Raw genomic sequence first — 18,567 nt, forward strand, 5'->3', positions numbered from 1 at the left:
TAGATTAATCATCTTAATAAGAGGAATATCAAATAAATTTTAATGTTACTATTTATTCGAATTTCTTATTGTGACAAATCATCGTGGATAAAGTGATTCAGTTAATCATGTCTCTCTAATTTTCAAAGTATCCTAACAAAAAAAATATTAAATTCCTTGTGCTTATTAAAATTATTATGGTAAATATTAAGAGGACGTTGAAGGGGGCATTTTTTATTTTATTTTTAATAAAAAAAGCACTCCAACCTGTAAAATGATGGATTTGAATATAATGTTAGATAAGTTTAATCTATTCAACAATATTTATACGGTAACATATAAGAATCCGTAATTATTGTAATATTATATAAGAGCATCTACAGACTACAATGCTCGTTAATAAGGACTTAAGGAGTGTTATAATATTTTTTGATAGTGTTAAACACCCATTATAGAGGGGTGTTATAACACTCCCACTTTAAACACATTCAATTGCAACGCCTTGTTTTTTTTTTTAATTATATTTATTTTTTAAAATTAATACAAAAATAGTAAAACTTATATTTTTAAGTAAGATTATTATTAAAAAAATAATAATAATTTAAATATTTTAAAAACGTATTTAAAATATAAAATTAATACAAAAATAGTAAAACTTATATTTTTAAGTAAGATTATTATTAAAAAAATAATAATAATTTAAATATTTTAAAAACGTATTTAAAATATATTTATTTAATATGATATAATTTTAAAATGATTGAGTGGATTGTGGAACCCATAAATAATGAGAATTAATATTAAAAGTAATGTGGAGTGAAAGAATGATGTTGTTATAATGATATGTTACAGTGGACCCCATACTTTTTGATAAAATGATGGATGTTATAACGATGATACATTATGGATACTCTAAATTATGTATCCGTAGTTATTATCAAATTTATTTTATTAAATAATATTCATATTATAATAGCTGAAGGGGAGCCTTGGTGTAACGATAAAGTTATTGCCATGTGACAAAAAAGTCACGGGTTCGAATTCTGGAAATAGTCTCTTATAAAAAAACATGGTAAGACTGCGTATACTATAATGAATCCTTCCTCGGGACCCCGCGTGACGGGAACTTCGTGCACCGAATTGTCATTTTTTTTATTCATATTATAATGGCTACAAATAATATTGTTATAATTATTCTAGCGGTTACGAAATCATAACTGCTATTATGATAACTACAATTCATAGTTGCTAGAGCGAGGACTTGTCGGATTCATTCTTCTAAGGAATAAATTTTTCCCATCTAAGAAGTTGCTTGGTACTATAATTTACCTCTCTTCCACAATCTCTCGGCATGGCTAGACAACTAATGGAGAGGTGTTTAGGATGAATATTATTATCCTTTTACATCACATATAATGAGATTTTATTTTTACAGCAAAAGATGAAACTCTCGTCCTAGGACCCCCACGGACCACAATAAGATTTAATCTTGTTCTTACAATTAGTTGATAGGATGGAATGACATACAATAATAAAATATGAATTATTGGTGAAATAGGACATATCAAAGAGGGCGTCCGTGATTAAAAAAATTAGACCATTTTTATCTAAATTATTAGATATAAAATATTATTATATCAATTATTATTTTTAAACCTATTTATTACTCTAATTTTATTAAAATCATTTCAACTCGAACAAATTAATTTCAATATTATTATAAGAATTTTGTTTAAAATTATTGTAATATATAGTAGTTTAAATAAAAGACTACTGCCAATAAGAGTACTTTTAAAATAAATAATTCTTTTAATTTTTATTAAAGAGTTTTTTTCTTTCTTTCTTTTTTTTATTCTAAAAATACCGTTCTTGTAACTATAGTTGAAAAATAATCAAAATTGTTACCTATATAAACTATAAAGCATATAAAAAAATTGTTTAACTTAATTAAAATTATTTGTAATTAAAAGTATTTAAATAATATTATAATAACTATGATTGTAACTATTATTTGTTAGAGGGGTTTGGACGAAAACTACTCTAATATAAATAATTTAATAAAAAAAATATTTATAATAATTATGACCTAATTTATACAATAGTGCTTAGAATAAAAAATAAGATGAAATATTTTTTTAATATTTTCTTAACAATGATGAAAATAAAATTCTTAAATGGAGTTTACCAGCGTAAAATTTTAAAATAGAGATTTAAAAAAAAACTCACATAAGTTGATTTGATGAATTATATTTTTTACTAAAAAATGGCAAAAGTGCTATTCCTATACCATTCGATGTCATTTCAAAGCAATAATATCAATTAACGTTTTTAACGTAAATAATAATAATAATAATACACGGATTTTTTTAAAAATCTAGTTATGTCCAATTAATCTTTCAAATGATGAAACGACCCGCTCCATAAATGGTCCACTAGTAAACATGAAAAGTGGAAATGGATTTTGGCATAAAACTCAACATCACATGTGGTTCAAATTATAAGGGGTTCAAAAATGTTAGTTTGAGATTTAAACCCTCATTACATGAGAATATATTAGGACCTTATGAGCTGAGGGGTTGAATAGCTCAAATCATTTCGTATTGAGATTGGGAAATGGAAACCTTGAAGCAATACAAGCACAATGTTAACTAAGATGATTTTACTTAGTATCTAAGTCCTTAAGACAATTAATTAAAGGATCTACTTGTAGCTCTATTCTTTCACTAAACATTTTCCTTCTAGAACTAAATCCGAAGGTGGAGAAATCTACAACAAGATTATAGTAGCTTACAAAGTTCCACAATTAAATAGCAATAAGAGAGAAGAAAAGAAGAGATTTTATGTTTTGACTTAGTTCTCCTTCTCTTAGCTATTTGAAGATGTTGCATATGAGAGTTTAACACCGAAGATGAGCAGGAGAATTGTAAGACAATAGTAGTGTCTTCATGTGCCTTGAGCCCTCCTTTTAAATGATTTAGAACCGGGTCATTTTTTCACTTTTTTAAATAATTAATCTAAAAGGATTTAGAACCGGGTCATTTTTTCACTTTTTTAAATAATTAATCGATTAGTAGAACACATCAATTGATTGTTGGCCATTGACTTTTCATTGAACAATTAATGATTTCATACTAACGATTGAGATTATTCTGATTTTGAATCACAATCGATTAGTGAGTATTATCAATCGATTGATAATACTAAATCGATCGGTCAATCAATTTAGCAGACTTTTGTTTCATCACGAAACTTTTGTCAATTGATTGACAATTTGAATTTATTGGCTAATCAAAACCTCTGCCAATCCAATCAATCGACAATGCATAATCGATCTGGTCAATCAATTCGAGAACATTCTGTGTGCTAGGAATTCTTTATCAATTGATTGATACAATGCTTATCTAATCCACTAATTGATTGTGACAATTGATTGGTGTTGCAAAACCCGAAATTAAGGTTTAGAGTTTTAGTTCACCAATTGATTTGTATAACTCATCAATTGATTAGTGAACCCTAAATTAAATTTTTTATCCCTAAATCTTCAACCATATACCTCCCATTAATGTACCCATCCATCCTAATTACCTCATGTTAGATGAACATCTTTATGGACTTTGCGTTTAGAGCTTTCTCATTTCTAATTCTTAATCTACCCTGCATCTAATCTCGCAATCTATTTGGATTTCCTCCTTTTGCGATGGATCAAGTCCTTAATTTTTTTGATCTTTTCTTACCATGTATCCTATTTTCTGACCTACATACTCTTTTTCTTGTCAAGAATTTAACCATCGATCTTTTTGGATTTTTTTTTCTTGCATCCGATCTTTCAACTTGTATAATTTTTTTCTTGTTAAGAATTCAACCCTAGAATTTTTTGGACTTTTTTTTGGTATATGATCTTTCGATCTACATTAACATCTTTTTGTCAAAAAATCAATCCTTAATCTTCTTAGAATTTCCTTATCCTACACACTTATAATTCGAGTAAAATCGAACATATTAGCATAAACGATCATTAAATTTAGGGCATAATTATTAATTATTACACCAACAGAATCATCCTGGTTGCTTACCATGCACGGTGTCTGGGTGAGTGAGCACTTAGCAGAATAAAGTTAAGTGGCAAATTGATATTCTTTTATTATTAGTTCATCCGAACTCAAGTAAAATTTAAAAATCTCTCCCCCGCTGAAGTGTCTACCCCGCTGTACTGTCACCTTAGCGGCCCACTAAGAAATATTTTGGAAGGGATAAATCATAAAAATTTATTCGAACCTTAGTTAAATGATCTTTCTAAATATAGGAGTCTAGATTATTGGGTTTATAATTTCTAAATTTTCTTTATCCCTTTTATATAATACACATTCGATCATGTCATAATCTAGTTAAAATTGGCTAAGATCTCTTTTAGATTTATGTTCACATCTAGATTATAATTTTGAATCGAATAAGAGGTTAGAAGTTATCGTCGATAAATGGGCCGCCTTACTCAGTACCATATAATCTATCCATCATTGACGATCTTCGATTACCTGATTCGGCTCAAAATTATAATTTAAATGAAAAGATGACCTAGAAGAAATTATAATTAATTTTAATTACGATCAAATGTATAAATTATGAAAGAAAAAAAATTACGGACCAAACGATCTAAGACTCTGCACAAAATAATCCGACAAAAGAAAAAAAATTAGAGGTTGTAAAGGAATCGAATTGAACGTGAATAATATAAAAATATTAATATTTAAATTCATTGTCAAAAGTATATATATATATACTTTTTATGTCGAAATGAATTTTGATTGAGTTCGATTGAAGTTGTTTGAATATTAATTTGAGCGTAATTAAATTATAATTTTGAAATGATTTTAATTTAAATTTGATTTAAATTATTGGAATTTTAATTTGATATATTTAAATTAAAATTATATAAAAATAAATAAAATTTCATCCTGAGTTACTCATGAATAATTAAATAAAATATTATATCGAATATAATCTAATTCAACTAAATTTGATAGTTTAAAATAAAAATCAAATACTTCTTTTTGAAAAAACTCACAAACATTTATTTTTTATTGAACATCCATTATCTTTATCTGGTGTATTTATTTTTTATTATTTTTTAAATTAACATTAAGCATTCGGTCCTATAAAAATTTTCGATGGTCAATCAAAAAAATATTCGTACATTAATTTAACATTCTTAAATTAATTATTTATTAAAAATATTTATCCGATAATTCATTAAATCTGAAATCGATTTAAAAATGGAGCGGACCTCCTAATGTTATTAAGTCAAATAGTACATTATAGAAAATTCATTCATTAATTTTAATATTTTCAGATTCATTAAAGGCGTCCGCTGTTGCACCCATTTATTTTCACTATTTTTTTTTTTTATCGTGGAGGGGCTGATCGACGGTCTTCAAGTTGGATTCATCGACGCCCTGCGAACGCAGGCACCTCGCAGCTAGATCCGAATCCCGACCGGTTTAGGGCACCCAGCGCCAACCCATCGTCGTCTCCGGCCAGTCGAGCAGCCATATCCCACCACCGATCTCCTCCCCTACTTCCTTTTCCTCTATTGTTCAATCGCACGTGCTGCCTCGTTTCTTCGCCATTGCCAATCGGGTGCTCGATCGAGCGGCTTCGAGTTACGCGAATATCTGCTGCGGGAGGAGAAGCAAGGGGGGAGGAAGCGAGCAGCGAGTCCTGCCATGGGGCAAGCCTTCCGCAAGCTCTTCGACAGATTCTTCGGCCTCGTCGAAATGAGGGTCCCTCTTCCGCTCCCCTTATTTCATCTCTTTCTGTTCGTAGAGATCGGATATTTTTCGTTGTCCAGATAAATCAACCATTAGCGCGTAGTTTTCTTTGTTTCTCTGTGATCGGTAGGATTGGCAAGATCGGATTTTTAGGTAGGTAACTGGGAAGATGCTTTATGGACGAGCAAGAAGATTTTTGATCTAGAATTTAACGAACGAGAAGGAGCACGTATAGAGACGCACATGTACTTTCGGAGCCAAAATTATATAGCAAGATATGTAGGCTTTAAGCTAGATTGAGAATACACAGAAGCTTGTCTGGAATGATATAATTCATAATTCCTATCAGTCCAGAGTAACTTGTACCGAGATGGATTTTGATATATCAGCTCGGAGGCTCCTGGAATCGTGAATGGAGCCTGAAGGTGTCCATCACTTTGCTTCAACATTCCATGTATTAAGGGCCGATGAACGAAGAACTGGTAGTCGCGGATCAACTACTGACTGCAGGAAGACAATGGAGAAGCTGACTGGCTATCCAGAGAAGAAAGAAGACTTCAATTTATCAATTGGGTGTCCTGTATAACTCTGTTGGGGTTAGAACAAAGAAGAGCAGATGCTACTCTTATAGAAGCGGGGAGGAACCTAATGTAATTGCTTAACTGCATTAAGAAATTGAATCCATAATACAGACCCTTGCAACCTGCTATATTTACTATCGAAACTATGCTTTTTAAAAATTAGAACATGATAGGATTTTATAAGATAGATAAGTAAAAAGGTTTGCAGCCATTTTTTTCCTTTGCATAGGTGTTGCTTTGTTGGTACTGTGCGCATCGAATCTCACATCATACTCCTTTCGTTTTATCTGTATTCATTTTATGAATTAGCACAGAGAATATCTATGACATTCTGAATCTGGACCTTTGTAGGTTGCAATGCTTGGATTAGATGCAGCTGGAAAGACAACTATTTTGTATAAGTTGCACATTGGAGAAGTTTTGTCGACAGTTCCAACTATTGGTAAGTCATCTTTCACTGTTAAATGCAATAGGTAAGCTGCAGAAATTATGGAGCTGATTTGCTTATTATAATTATTCAAGAAGTTATGAGTATAAGATCTGCATGGCTTTCATTGATATTGATGGAATTTCGGTGTGAGTAGTAGAGTAGCCAAGTATTTTTAAAACCAGACTGTGACTGGTGGCCAATTAGTTCCTACTTTTTCAGGTTGAACTGGGCTAAAATTCTGTTCTACTAGGATGCCCCCATCAATCAAACTGGACAGCCTTGTTCTTTGGTTCCTGAGTTAGCTGGTTGAACTAGCCAGTTTGGTCTGGTTTTGAATATACTCTTCTACCATGCATTGGAGGGGAAGAAATTTGTTTTACTTGAAGACATTTTGTTGTCTACATAGATTTGAAAAACTCACTAGTTTATGGGTGGAAGTTCATATTCATCTTGAACTACTACTCGAGCTTATATGAGGTATTATCATCTTGTTTATTATTTCCTCTTGATCATTGTCTTTTTGATATCATATTTTTAAGTGGAATGTGGTCCCGCTCAATGGATCTTATCCCTCCACAAGCCACTCAAATTATAATGTGTTAACTTTCCTCTTGATATCATCTTGAACTACTACTCGAGCTTATATGAGGTTTTATCATCTTGCTTATTATTTCCTCTTGATCATTGTCTTTTTGATATCATATTTTTAAGTGGAATGTGGTCCCGCTCAATGGATCTTATCCCTCCACGAGTCACTCAAATTATAATCTGTTACCTTTCTATGGTTAAAATTGATATTGTATTAGTAATTAAAATATATCATCGATAGATAGACAACTAGTTTTGTGACTCATTTTTTTTTGTTTTATATTAGTCCTTTTATGTAAAAGATCTCTTGCTTCATATGGCTCTTTTAACTTTATTAATGAATTATCTATTTGCCTATGATATTAGAATCTTCCAACTATTCTCTATTCCACTTTCTAGTGATTATATCTAATTTGATTCTTCTCTTCGTTCATTATATAGCTATGAGAGTTTTACTGACCTCTATTGCATTGTTGATAATAAATCTCTTTTACGTATTTTTAGGCTTCAATGTGGAGAAGGTTCAATATAAGAATGTGGTTTTTACTGTCTGGGATGTGGGTGGGCAAGAAAAATTAAGACCCTTATGGAGGCACTACTTTAGCAACACTGATGCACTGGTAATTTGTCATCCTTCATGTTCTAGTTTTAGTTTTGGTTAGCAGTATGGTTTAGTGTTAATCATTAGATATCTGATTGTAGTTTTAGTATTGGTAAGTAGTACTGATGTAGTGTTCAGTAGTGAGATATCTGACAATTTTGAGTGTCAAAGTTGATTATATTTTTGCTTGTTTTAAACACATCTCGACTTGCTAAAATTCCTTCTGTCTTCCAATTTTTTGAGGCATGTCACCTGAATAATTTTTAAAGTTATTGCAAAATGTAATAAGTATAGCTTCAACAATTATGAAAATGAAAAATCGTATTTAAATGCACAAGGGTTAGAAGAGTTGAATCGAATAGAGTTGGTGTATGAGATAGAGAGAGACTATAAAAAATATTAGTCAGTAAAACAAAATATTATTAATCATACTACCATGAACATAAATTAATGAAGGGATTCATGTAGCCAACCTTAAATAGTTAGGAAAAACATGGCTTGATGGCTTGATTAGTATGATGACAACGACAATGGCACCATCAAAAGATTCTTTAGTTAGTTGTTAATTTGTGTATATTATCGGCTCCATTTAACTCACTAAAATATTTTTTATCATCCACTTTTTATGATGCAAAGCATCAAAAATTTCTTGGTTGTTAATTTGTGTGCGCTATGAGTTGTATGTATGCTTCTCTATGGATGAACAAAATGCTACTGTTTAATTCAGTATCAAATGAACAAATTAGATTATAAAATAAAAGAAAATAGCATAAGATGATATTTGACATTTTCAAAGAAATTTAATAGATTTTTAGTCAGAAAAGTTGAATAGGTCAAACTTGAAGGTTTGAGGGATAATGAAGATCAAAGAATACAATTCATAGTTGTTAGTATACAATTCACGATATGTATTATACAATGCAATATGATTCACATATAAAATAATAAGATTCAAACATATGAAAAAAATGAATTGTGATAATTTGAAACAAATCTTATCCTATGATTTTGTATGAATCTAAAGATAAGAAAGAGAAATCATTAAGAACTTAAATCTAACCAATTTAAAGTCAATCTAAATTAAATCAATATACTAGAAATTAAACTGAATTTTTTTTAAAAGAAGAAATGATAAATTTTGTGTTATAGGATTGAAGCATAATGATCAAATACAGTGAAGTTTAGAAATTAATGATGTGTCAAAAAAATTTGTTAAGTGAAGATACAAAGTTTATGATAGGCAATGTGAATTTGACACCTCACAGTGATTAAATACAATAAATCTTGTTGGATTGATATATAAAATGAGAATAATGATGAAATCGATAGTGACTTAGAAGATACGTGGTGCCTAAATTGGCTTACATTTGACAACAATGTATTGTTTGATGTCAAAAGCAAAAGATTCTTATTTCTCATTTTATTTTATTTCTTAATGGAACAATAATTTATATGTTGTCATAAATAGATGATATGAACTTACTGTATTTATTCTATTTTGCCATTAAATGAAACATTTTGTGATTTTTTATATTTTAGGATATCAAAACTAAACTGAATAAAGTAGAATTTTTTTAATATATTTTTTAAAAAATTATCTGAACCATATGATTCATGATTCGAGAATCAAACAAAATGTTATGGCTTGATAATGATGATGAAGTTTACAAATTCCAACAATAACATTGGATTATCTTTATGTAATTTTGGGGGAGATTTTTTTTTTTTTTCTGTTGCTGCATTGCACGATGGCATGAATCTATGAGCAAACTTTAATGAATAGTTGATGATGGTGTCTAGTTCGACAAACTTGTATACTGCAAGTTTATGAATCAAAGAAACAAAAACTGATACAGTGAGATAAGGAAGTAACAAAAATAATGACACGTCATGCATGGCTATTTTAGCCTCAATATCCTTGACCTTGAATGCATAATCATGAATCATTAGAATAGTGCAGCTGAAGTGCATTAGGTCTCACTGATGCAAGCTTAAGAAGGTTTCTCTGTACGAAACTCTATTCTTTGCAGTGAAGCTATTTGGTGATTGATAACCTGGTAAATGATCAATATTAGCAGGATATCAAGATTCTCTCTCCAACTTTTGTTACAACAAGTCACTGTTTTCTTGTTTCGCACAATTGATTATCTGTTGAATCACAGAGTTGCTTTCCATCGACTGATCACTATCGGCTCTAATGTTGTTTATGCTTCTAGATCTATGTTGTTGATTCTTTGGATAGAGAAAGGATTGGAAAGGCCAAAGAAGAATTTCAGGTATGGAGTGTAATGATTGATGATGCCATTATTTAGCCTTGTTTCCCTTTACAAAATTCTGATAAATAGTTTGTATATTTCTTTCAGACTATCATCAGAGATCCATTCATGTTGAACAGTGTGATATTGGTATTTGCTAATAAGCAAGACTTGGTAAGTAGGCGATCTCATTTTCATCATGTCATCCTTAATGTGTTTCTGTTACAAACATTGGCTTTGCTTTTTGTTCTTTGTCTGTGTTTATTTTCGAGGATAGAGAGTGGAATTATTCCTTGTGAAAATGTGCAAATAAGAGAAAAAGGAGTTTATGACAGCAAAGATTATACAATCAATTTTTGTTGGGACAATATGAAGATCTCTTATGAAACAATATAAAGTGTGTCTTCGTCTTCATACTGTGCCTCCAGATACGATATAAGATTTCAAACCATTCTGTCGTCTTAAATATCCCTGCATAGATCTATCCTCATTTTCCAAATATCGTCCGGGTCTTGCAGTTATTAACTTCATGGTATTTGTAGAGTTAGTAATACATGGAAGTGTTTTTGTTTTCGATTTTGGGATTTTGAATGCTTCTATTTGCTAACTTGACCTTATTCTTGTCTCGATTCTACATTCAGATCGCATGATTATCATTGAAAATTTTCTTCCTGCTCCTTTTGATATTTCCTTTAGATCAACCTACGTGCCGTGCCTTAAGCTCAGTGAAATCTTCTTATTATGTCTGTCCGGTTACATCATAACTTCTCGATAATCAGAGTCAATGTTTTCAAGTTACATGTTAGATTGATTTTGGTGTTCAACTTCATTTTTCTCATTCAGAGAGGTGCAATGACTCCAATGGAAGTGGCCGAAGGGTTGGGTCTCCATGATCTGCGGAACCGAACTTGGCATGCTCAGGGAACTTGTGCCCTCACCGGAAATGGTCTGTACGAGGGGCTCGACTGGCTAGTGTCAGCTCTGAAGGAGTTGCAGGTCCCTGGACGGCATCCGACTTGATTGGTTTGCGACTCCTTGTTTCCATTGCAAGTTATGATAGATTTGATCCTGAAGATTGCTTGTTACTTTGTACAGTGTCTTTGGTTTTTTAGAGTATGTTGTATACTGGTTCATACTGCATTTGCTCCACATCACAAGTTATGAGTGAAGAGTCTTCTGAATTTTGGAATAGAGATAATTTATTAATGTATTTTTATAATAAATTTAATATAATATTAGTACATAAATTTATTGTATTTTTTTCAGAAATAAATATTTTATTATTAAAAAGATATTGTAATTTTTATATTAGATTTATTATACACAGATAAGTAATCTGAAATTATTTCGGTGAGATTTCCTCGTGCTATATAGTGTGTTATTGAAAAATTGTATATTAATTTTTGGGCGGTCTAATTATTTCTATTGTTAAGAGGATATTTTTCTTTTAAAAATGATCAAAATAGTATTTCATACATAATCCTCTTTTGTGGTTAGATCTAATTGTCCTAAAATCCCTAATAGCAAAGTCAATTTCCTACTCGTTTTCGATTATATTTTTTTTAATCAAATTGGGTAGAAGATTGATATATTAGATTCTAAGTAAATGATACTGAATTTAAAAAAAATCATAATTTATTTTAGATTTTTTTATATTTATAAAAAATAATAAATAATTTTGGTATAAAAATAATGACATATTTTATTTTAAATTCAGCATCATTTAATTATAATTAAATATAATCTGCAAAAGAGTTATATTTAATTTAATAGAAAATATATTAAATTTTAATTAAAATATATTGAATTTTAATTAAAATATATCTCATTTTAATTTTTTTTTACTTAAAAAAATAAGGATAATTAAATAAATAGTTATTTCAAAGAAAAATTTATATGCAGGGTGAAAATAAATTTTAATTAAATTTACATGTAGGAAGTTTAGGGCAGTTCGCCCTTAAATCTATTTAGAATAGGGATATTTAGGTATCTAATTAGTGTGTAGTATTATTTTAATAATTAAAAAATTATTATATATATATTTTTGATAATATAGATAATTAAGAGTATTTTTATCATTTATTTTATCCCAAATAAATCATTTTTATAGTTTTAATTATAATTTTTTAAAATTTTTAAAAGGTGGGTGGTAAGGTGATTTCCATAAATACATTAATTTAGAACTCTTTCGTAATTTTTTTTAAACATAAAACATAATATTTTATGAATAAGGTTAAATCTAATAAATCAAATTCACTCGATTTTGATGTCTAGGCAAATTAAAGAACGTAAATAAAATTCCAGAATATTTAAATTATCTAAAAATTTAAAATTATCAAATCATATATTCCATATCCAATTTATTTTGTTTTTACTATTTGACGGTAAATTATTTGAGAATGATCTTATAGTCAGTTAAATTTTAAAATTTAATTTGGATTTTAAAAAAAATTTATTATTCTCAATATAATGTATTAAATTAATATTTAAAAATATGAATATAATTAAGATAACTATAAAAACATACATACTTAATTTTATGTAAATTCTCTAAATCTATCAATTAATTAATTTTGATCAAAATTAATTGTTAGACATAAAAAATTTAAAATGATATAAAATTAGGTTATATATGTCCGTCTAATTTAACGGATTATATTAATATTTTTAAATATCAAACAGTGAATTTTTTTAAATATAAATATATTTTAAAAATCTGATTTATCTGTAAAGAAATTAATGTTCTTGGTATAATAAATATATTTAAGGATATCAATATAATAAAAAAAATCTAAACAAATATATAAAATCTAATTCCACGTTAAACTTTCTAAATTTATAATCGACTTGAACGGTTTCATTTGGATTTGTAAATTTTCAAAAATCCGGTTGGGTTTGTAAATTTCAAAAATTGCACCGGTCTGAATTCTAAACCGAATCGTCTAGCCCTAATATCGTCACCTTCCCGCACTCCCCTTTTGTCCGCTATTAATCCATTCTTCTATTTAAGCATTTTCCTCCCGCTTCATGAATCAGCTACGTATTTCATCGAATTCAGTGCCGCCAGATCCACAGCGGAGCAATCACGAAGAGGGATATTTAGGTATCTAATTAGTGTGGAGTATTATTTTAATAATTAAAAAAATTATTATATATATTTTTTTGATAATATAGATAATTAAGAGTATTTTTATCATTTATTTTATCCCAAATAAATCATTTTTATAGTTTTAATTATAATTTTTTAAAATTTTTAAAAGGTGGGTGGTAAGGTAATTTCCATAAATACATTAATTTAGAACTCTTTCGTAATTTTTTTTAAACATAAAAGGTAATATTTTATGAATCGGTTGGTTCTACGAAAGTTAAATCTAATAAATCAAATTCACTCCATTTTTATGTCTAGGCAACTTAAAGAACGTAAATAAAATTCTAGAATATTTAAATTATCTAAAAATTTAAAATTATCAAATCATATATTCCATATCCAATTTATTTATTTTTACTATCCGACGATAAATTATTTGAGAATGATTTTATAGTCAGTTAAATTTAAAAAAAAAAATATTATTCTCAGTATAATGTATTAAATTAATATTTAAAAATATGAATATAATCAAGATAATTAGAGAAATATACATGACTTAATTTTATGTAAATTCTATAAATCTATCAATTAATTTTGATCAAAATTAATTGTTAGACATAAAAAATTTAAAATGATATAAAACTAGGTTATATATGCCCGTCTAATTTAACGGATATTAATATTTTTAAATATTGAATTTTTTTAAACATAAATATATTTTAAAAATCTGATTTATCTGTAAAAAAATTAATGTTCTCGGTATAATAAATATATTTAAGGATATCAATATAATAAAAAATCTAAACAAATATATAAAATCTAATTCCACGTTAAACTCTCTAAATTTATAGTCGACTTGAACGGTTTCGTTTGGGTTTGTAAATTTTCAAAAATCCGGTTGGGTTTGTAAATTTCAAAAGTTGCACCGGTCTGAATTCTAAACCGAATCGTCTAGCCCTAATGTTGTCATCTTCCCGTACTCCCCTTTTGTCCGCTATTAATCAATTCCTCTCGCTTCAGGAATCAGCTACGCATTTCGTCGAATTCAGCGCCGCCAGATCCACAGCGGAACAATCTCGAAGAGGGATATTTAGGTATCTAATTAGTGTGGAGTATTATTTTAATAATTAAAAAAATTATTATATATATATTTTTGATAATATAGATAATTAAGAGTATTTTTATCATTTATTTTATCCCAAATAAATCATTTTTATAGTTTTAATTATAATTTTTAAAATTTTTTAAAAGGTGGGTGGTAAGGTGATTTCCATAAATACATTAATTTAGAAGTCTTTCGTAATTTTTTTTAAACATAAAAGGTAATATTTTATGAATCCGTTGGTTCTAGGAAGGTTAAATCTAATAAATCAAATTCACTCCATTTTTATGTCTAGGCAAATTAAAGAACGTAAATAAAATTCCAGAATATTTAAATTATCTAAAAATTTAAAATTATCAAATCATATATTCCATATCCAATTTATTTTTTTTTACTATCCGACGATAAATTATTTGAGAATGATTTTATAGTCAGTTAAATTTTAAAATTTAATTTAGATTTAAATAAAAAATTATTATTCTCAATATAATGTATTAAATTAATATTTAAAAATAGGAATATAATCAAGATAACTTTCATTTTATATAAATTCTCTAAATCTATTAATTAATTTTGAACAAAATTAATTGTTAGACATAAAAAATTTAAAATGATATATAAAATTAGGTAATATATGCGCGTCTAATTTAACGGATTATATTAATAATTTTAAATATCAAACAGTAAATTTTTTTAAACATAAATATATTTTAAAATCTGATTTATCTGTAAAAAAGTTAATGTTCTCGGTATAATAAATATATTTAAGGATATCAATATAATAAAAAAATCTAAATAAATATATAAAATCTAATTTCATCGTTAAACTCTTTAAATTTATAGTCTAGCCCTAATGTCGTCACCTTCCCGTACTCCCTTTTTGTCCGCTATTAATCCATTTTGTCTGCTATTAATCCATTCTCTATTTAAGCATTTTCCTCCCGTTTCAGGTATCAGCTACGCATTTCGCCGAATTCAGCGCCGCCGGATCCACACGGAGCTCGAAGAGAAGAGTAGAACCACCGATCCAGTTCTCTCGTGAGTTTGTAGTATTATGTTTCTGTTTTTCAGTCGTTCTGTTGTTCGATTGGTTTTTCTTCTTCTTCCCGATCGACTGGCGATCTTGGGTTTCAATGCTTATTGTGTTGCCGTGGTCGTCAGGAATTTATTTTGCGTTAATTTTTTTTTTGGATTGGCCGATCGGCGTTTAGGGCTCCAAATTTCGACGCCTGCTCAATTTTAAAAGATAATGGCTTCCTCTTGTGGATATAACTGAAGATTTTCATCTGATCAACTTCTGATATATCTGTTCTTTTGGTTATCTTAGAGTTGAACTAAGTTTTTTTTGTCACTTTGTAATTCTACGTGACCGCAATAGCGCCAACCAACCAAAAACAAGTGATCTTTCAGATTTGCGGGGTTTAGTAATGATCATGTAATCTGACCTCAGAGAGAAGGGTATCCCTCTGGAGTTTGAATCTTCGATACATATATATAGGCGGCCCATTTAGAACTGATATATTTAGATTCCATGTCAGTTGCATGAGAGATACAGTTTATGAATCCAGTTGAAAGTGGATCCTTGACCTCGATGAATGGAAACTAGCATGGATGAACTAAAATAATGCTTGCAGTTAATTATTTTTCTAGCATCTCTTGGATCCCTTGCCTTTTACGATAGTTTTTTCTACTGCCTTGGTGTTTACTGGTTGCAGATGTTATTGCATGGTACGGTGAACAAACTTACTGTCTAGGAGCATTATTTATTAGCTACGATGTTTCATGATATAAGTGAAACGGATTTGGAGGACATGGACATATTCAAAGACTAGGCATGAGCATTGTGGAAGTTTTTATAGATATCACAAAAAAATATATATTTGGCTTGGTTAAGTGATTTAGAATATCTAGATATCACAAAATATATAGATAGACTTATAATTCAAACATGGGACATGATCTTTGGGTGTAGTCAATCCCAAAAAATGGGGATATGAGACCAATAGATTAGTCAGGAAGCAGCTAATTTAAATTGAATACGAGGAACCAATGTTCAAGATGGTCTGAAGTGGTAAGATTTCTGATTGGTTATATGTAAGGTTGGGTCTCATTGAGTTGAATTGGTCGCCAGACAAATAGTGGCAGAGTCTAGATCTATAGAAATGAAATGACAAGCTTTTAAAAGGTGGTTTTATATAGCAAGTGCCAGCCCATTAGAGCTTTATGTAAAACAGTTCTTTTAAGCTTCATTTTCACTGTAAAGCTATAATAACTGAGCAATGCTCATCACTTTATTTGGAGTTAGTTGGGCATTCACTAAATCAACTAGACAACTATGTTTTCTTAAAAGTTAATAGATGTGAATTTTCTTTAACCGTATCAAAATGATCTCACTAGGACGCTACAAGAATCAATGCTCTCATTTGAATGCATGACATCCATTTTGGTACTAGTGACTAATAATTACTTAAAGTGTTTGTTATTATTTTGTAACTTGTTTTTCATAAATTTTAATTTGGGTGAACTTTTTCATTGTGTTAGGCTTGAATTTTTAAACAAGCTAAATAGAAGATGACTATGAAATTAAAACTCATGAGTTGATCTTGTCATACTAAGCAATTTTCACTTTCCGACTTCTAATTTCATATTTACATGGCCTTTATCCTTTTTCTTGAGTGCTCAAAAACTTAAAATCCTTATATTTATTCTACAGATCAGGCATGACGGCCGGAAAAATTATTGGAACTACTGTTGCAGTCTGCATTTTATCATATGTATCCGATACAGTAGTTTCAGATGTAAAGATTTTTGGAGGTCAGTTAGATCACACGCCCATAGTCCTTAGGTGGAGACTGGAGATCATCAATTGAAATTTAACAAAATGGACTTACCTCATCTTTTTGTTTCAAACCAGGTACAACCCCCAAAACAGTCTCGGACAAGAGCTGGTGGGAGGAGACTGATAAGAAGTTCCAGGCATGGCCTCGTACTGCTGGACCACCCGTCGTCATGAATCCTATTCGCCGACAGAACTTCATCGTCAATTCATCTGAGTCATGAAGAAGGGAAGCCATGAGTAACATTCTGCTGCCATTTTGATCTCCCATTTTTTTCTATTCTGTTTGAAGATTATTGCTTTCTGGAGATGTCCAAGTCGTAATAATTTCTCCAGATTGACTCCGGTTTATGTCCTTATTGATCCTTTTACTATGAAAACTATGAACATGGTTTCAGCATTTAAGATTCCTCAGTTTCAGATTCATGGACTCAAAGATCAATTCTTGCTTTTCTTTGTGTTATGGCTAATCACACAAATTGTTTTTATCATGCTTGGACAGCATTGAAAGACGAAAAAAAAAATCAATGGTTGATTTTTTTGGGAGGGGGGATAAATGTAAATTAAATGCTATTTATATATTCATACTTTTAATTTTCTCTATGTTCATTTATCCACTTAGGGAACAACCTCTTATAATATAGATAACGCCCTTGGGTTATGGTGCCGTGGCAGGGTATTCAGATTGTCACTTAAGACATCCGTGATTCGAACTCCAACTATGACGAATTTATAGAAATTTTTTCTTCAAATGGGGCACGCAACTAAAAGATGTTGGGCTCTTGGGTTGTCCGTTGCAAGCGCTTTTCGATTTATCCTGTGTATTTTTTTTTTCTTATAATATAGATAATAATAAGATTTTTTTTAGAATTTATTAATAGGAGTTTCGTCCACCTAATTATTTTTTTATGTTTATTTATCCAGGAGTAATTAGGAAGTAGTGACCAATAATCTTAGATTTATCTGCCCATTAGAAAAAAATTCCTATGGTACCCTGTATTAAGATTCAAACCTTAAATATTTAATTAATTATTTAAAGAGCCTAACTGCAATACCACAGTTGAGGCTTGTTAAGCAATTATATTAAGCTTTGATAAACAACTTAATGAAAGCTATTTTACTTTAAAATACATTACAGTTTTAATAATTTTTTTAAAAACAAAAGTGGCCTTTTTAAATTTTCTCCTTAAAAATATTAACTTTGGGCCATACCTAAAGGGAACATATCTCTTGGTCCATAAAAAAATGGATTAGGGATGAACCAATTGTAATTGTGATTAGATTGTGATCACGATTCGAGCTCAATTAACTGAGATCTCTCCTAGATTCATCGTCCCCCACA

General features: G+C 29.4%; 2 protein-coding genes across 2 annotated transcripts; both read left to right on the forward strand.

Annotated features, from left to right (window-relative positions):
• Window positions 1-5,371: 5,371 nt before the first annotated feature.
• LOC122047585 (ADP-ribosylation factor 1-like 2) lies at window positions 5,372-11,455 on the forward strand. The gene is made up of 6 exons (XM_042608961.1): window positions 5,372-5,756; window positions 6,677-6,767; window positions 7,848-7,963; window positions 10,161-10,220; window positions 10,308-10,373; window positions 11,043-11,455. Exons 1-6 carry the CDS (start codon window positions 5,700-5,702, stop codon window positions 11,217-11,219), a joined length of 567 nt encoding a protein of 188 aa, XP_042464895.1. The 5' UTR covers window positions 5,372-5,699; the 3' UTR covers window positions 11,220-11,455.
• Window positions 11,456-15,345: 3,890 nt separating this feature from the next.
• Window positions 15,346-17,566, forward strand: LOC122049629. The gene is made up of 3 exons (XM_042610992.1): window positions 15,346-15,427; window positions 17,103-17,203; window positions 17,304-17,566. Exons 2-3 carry the CDS (start codon window positions 17,110-17,112, stop codon window positions 17,447-17,449), a joined length of 240 nt encoding a protein of 79 aa, XP_042466926.1. The 5' UTR covers window positions 15,346-15,427; window positions 17,103-17,109; the 3' UTR covers window positions 17,450-17,566.
• Window positions 17,567-18,567: the final 1,001 nt, after the last annotated feature.

Source organism: Zingiber officinale, chromosome 2B, assembly GCF_018446385.1.
Source record: "Zingiber officinale cultivar Zhangliang chromosome 2B, Zo_v1.1, whole genome shotgun sequence".
NCBI classification, from domain to species: domain Eukaryota; kingdom Viridiplantae; phylum Streptophyta; class Magnoliopsida; order Zingiberales; family Zingiberaceae; genus Zingiber; species Zingiber officinale.

Excerpts from the sequence above, each read along its gene's own strand:
- LOC122049629 (XM_042610992.1), top strand. The coding sequence starts at position 17,110 with ATGACGGCCGGAAAAATTATTGGAACTACTGTTGCAGTCTGCATTTTA. Across the intron at positions 17,204-17,303 it reads AGATGTAAAGATTTTTGGAG|GTACAACCCCCAAAACAGTC; the intron begins GTCAGTTAGATC and ends GTTTCAAACCAG.
- LOC122047585 (XM_042608961.1), top strand. The coding sequence starts at position 5,700 with ATGGGGCAAGCCTTCCGCAAGCTCTTCGACAGATTCTTCGGCCTCGTC. Across the intron at positions 7,964-10,160 it reads TTAGCAACACTGATGCACTG|ATCTATGTTGTTGATTCTTT; the intron begins GTAATTTGTCAT and ends TTATGCTTCTAG. Across the intron at positions 10,374-11,042 it reads TTGCTAATAAGCAAGACTTG|AGAGGTGCAATGACTCCAAT; the intron begins GTAAGTAGGCGA and ends TTTCTCATTCAG.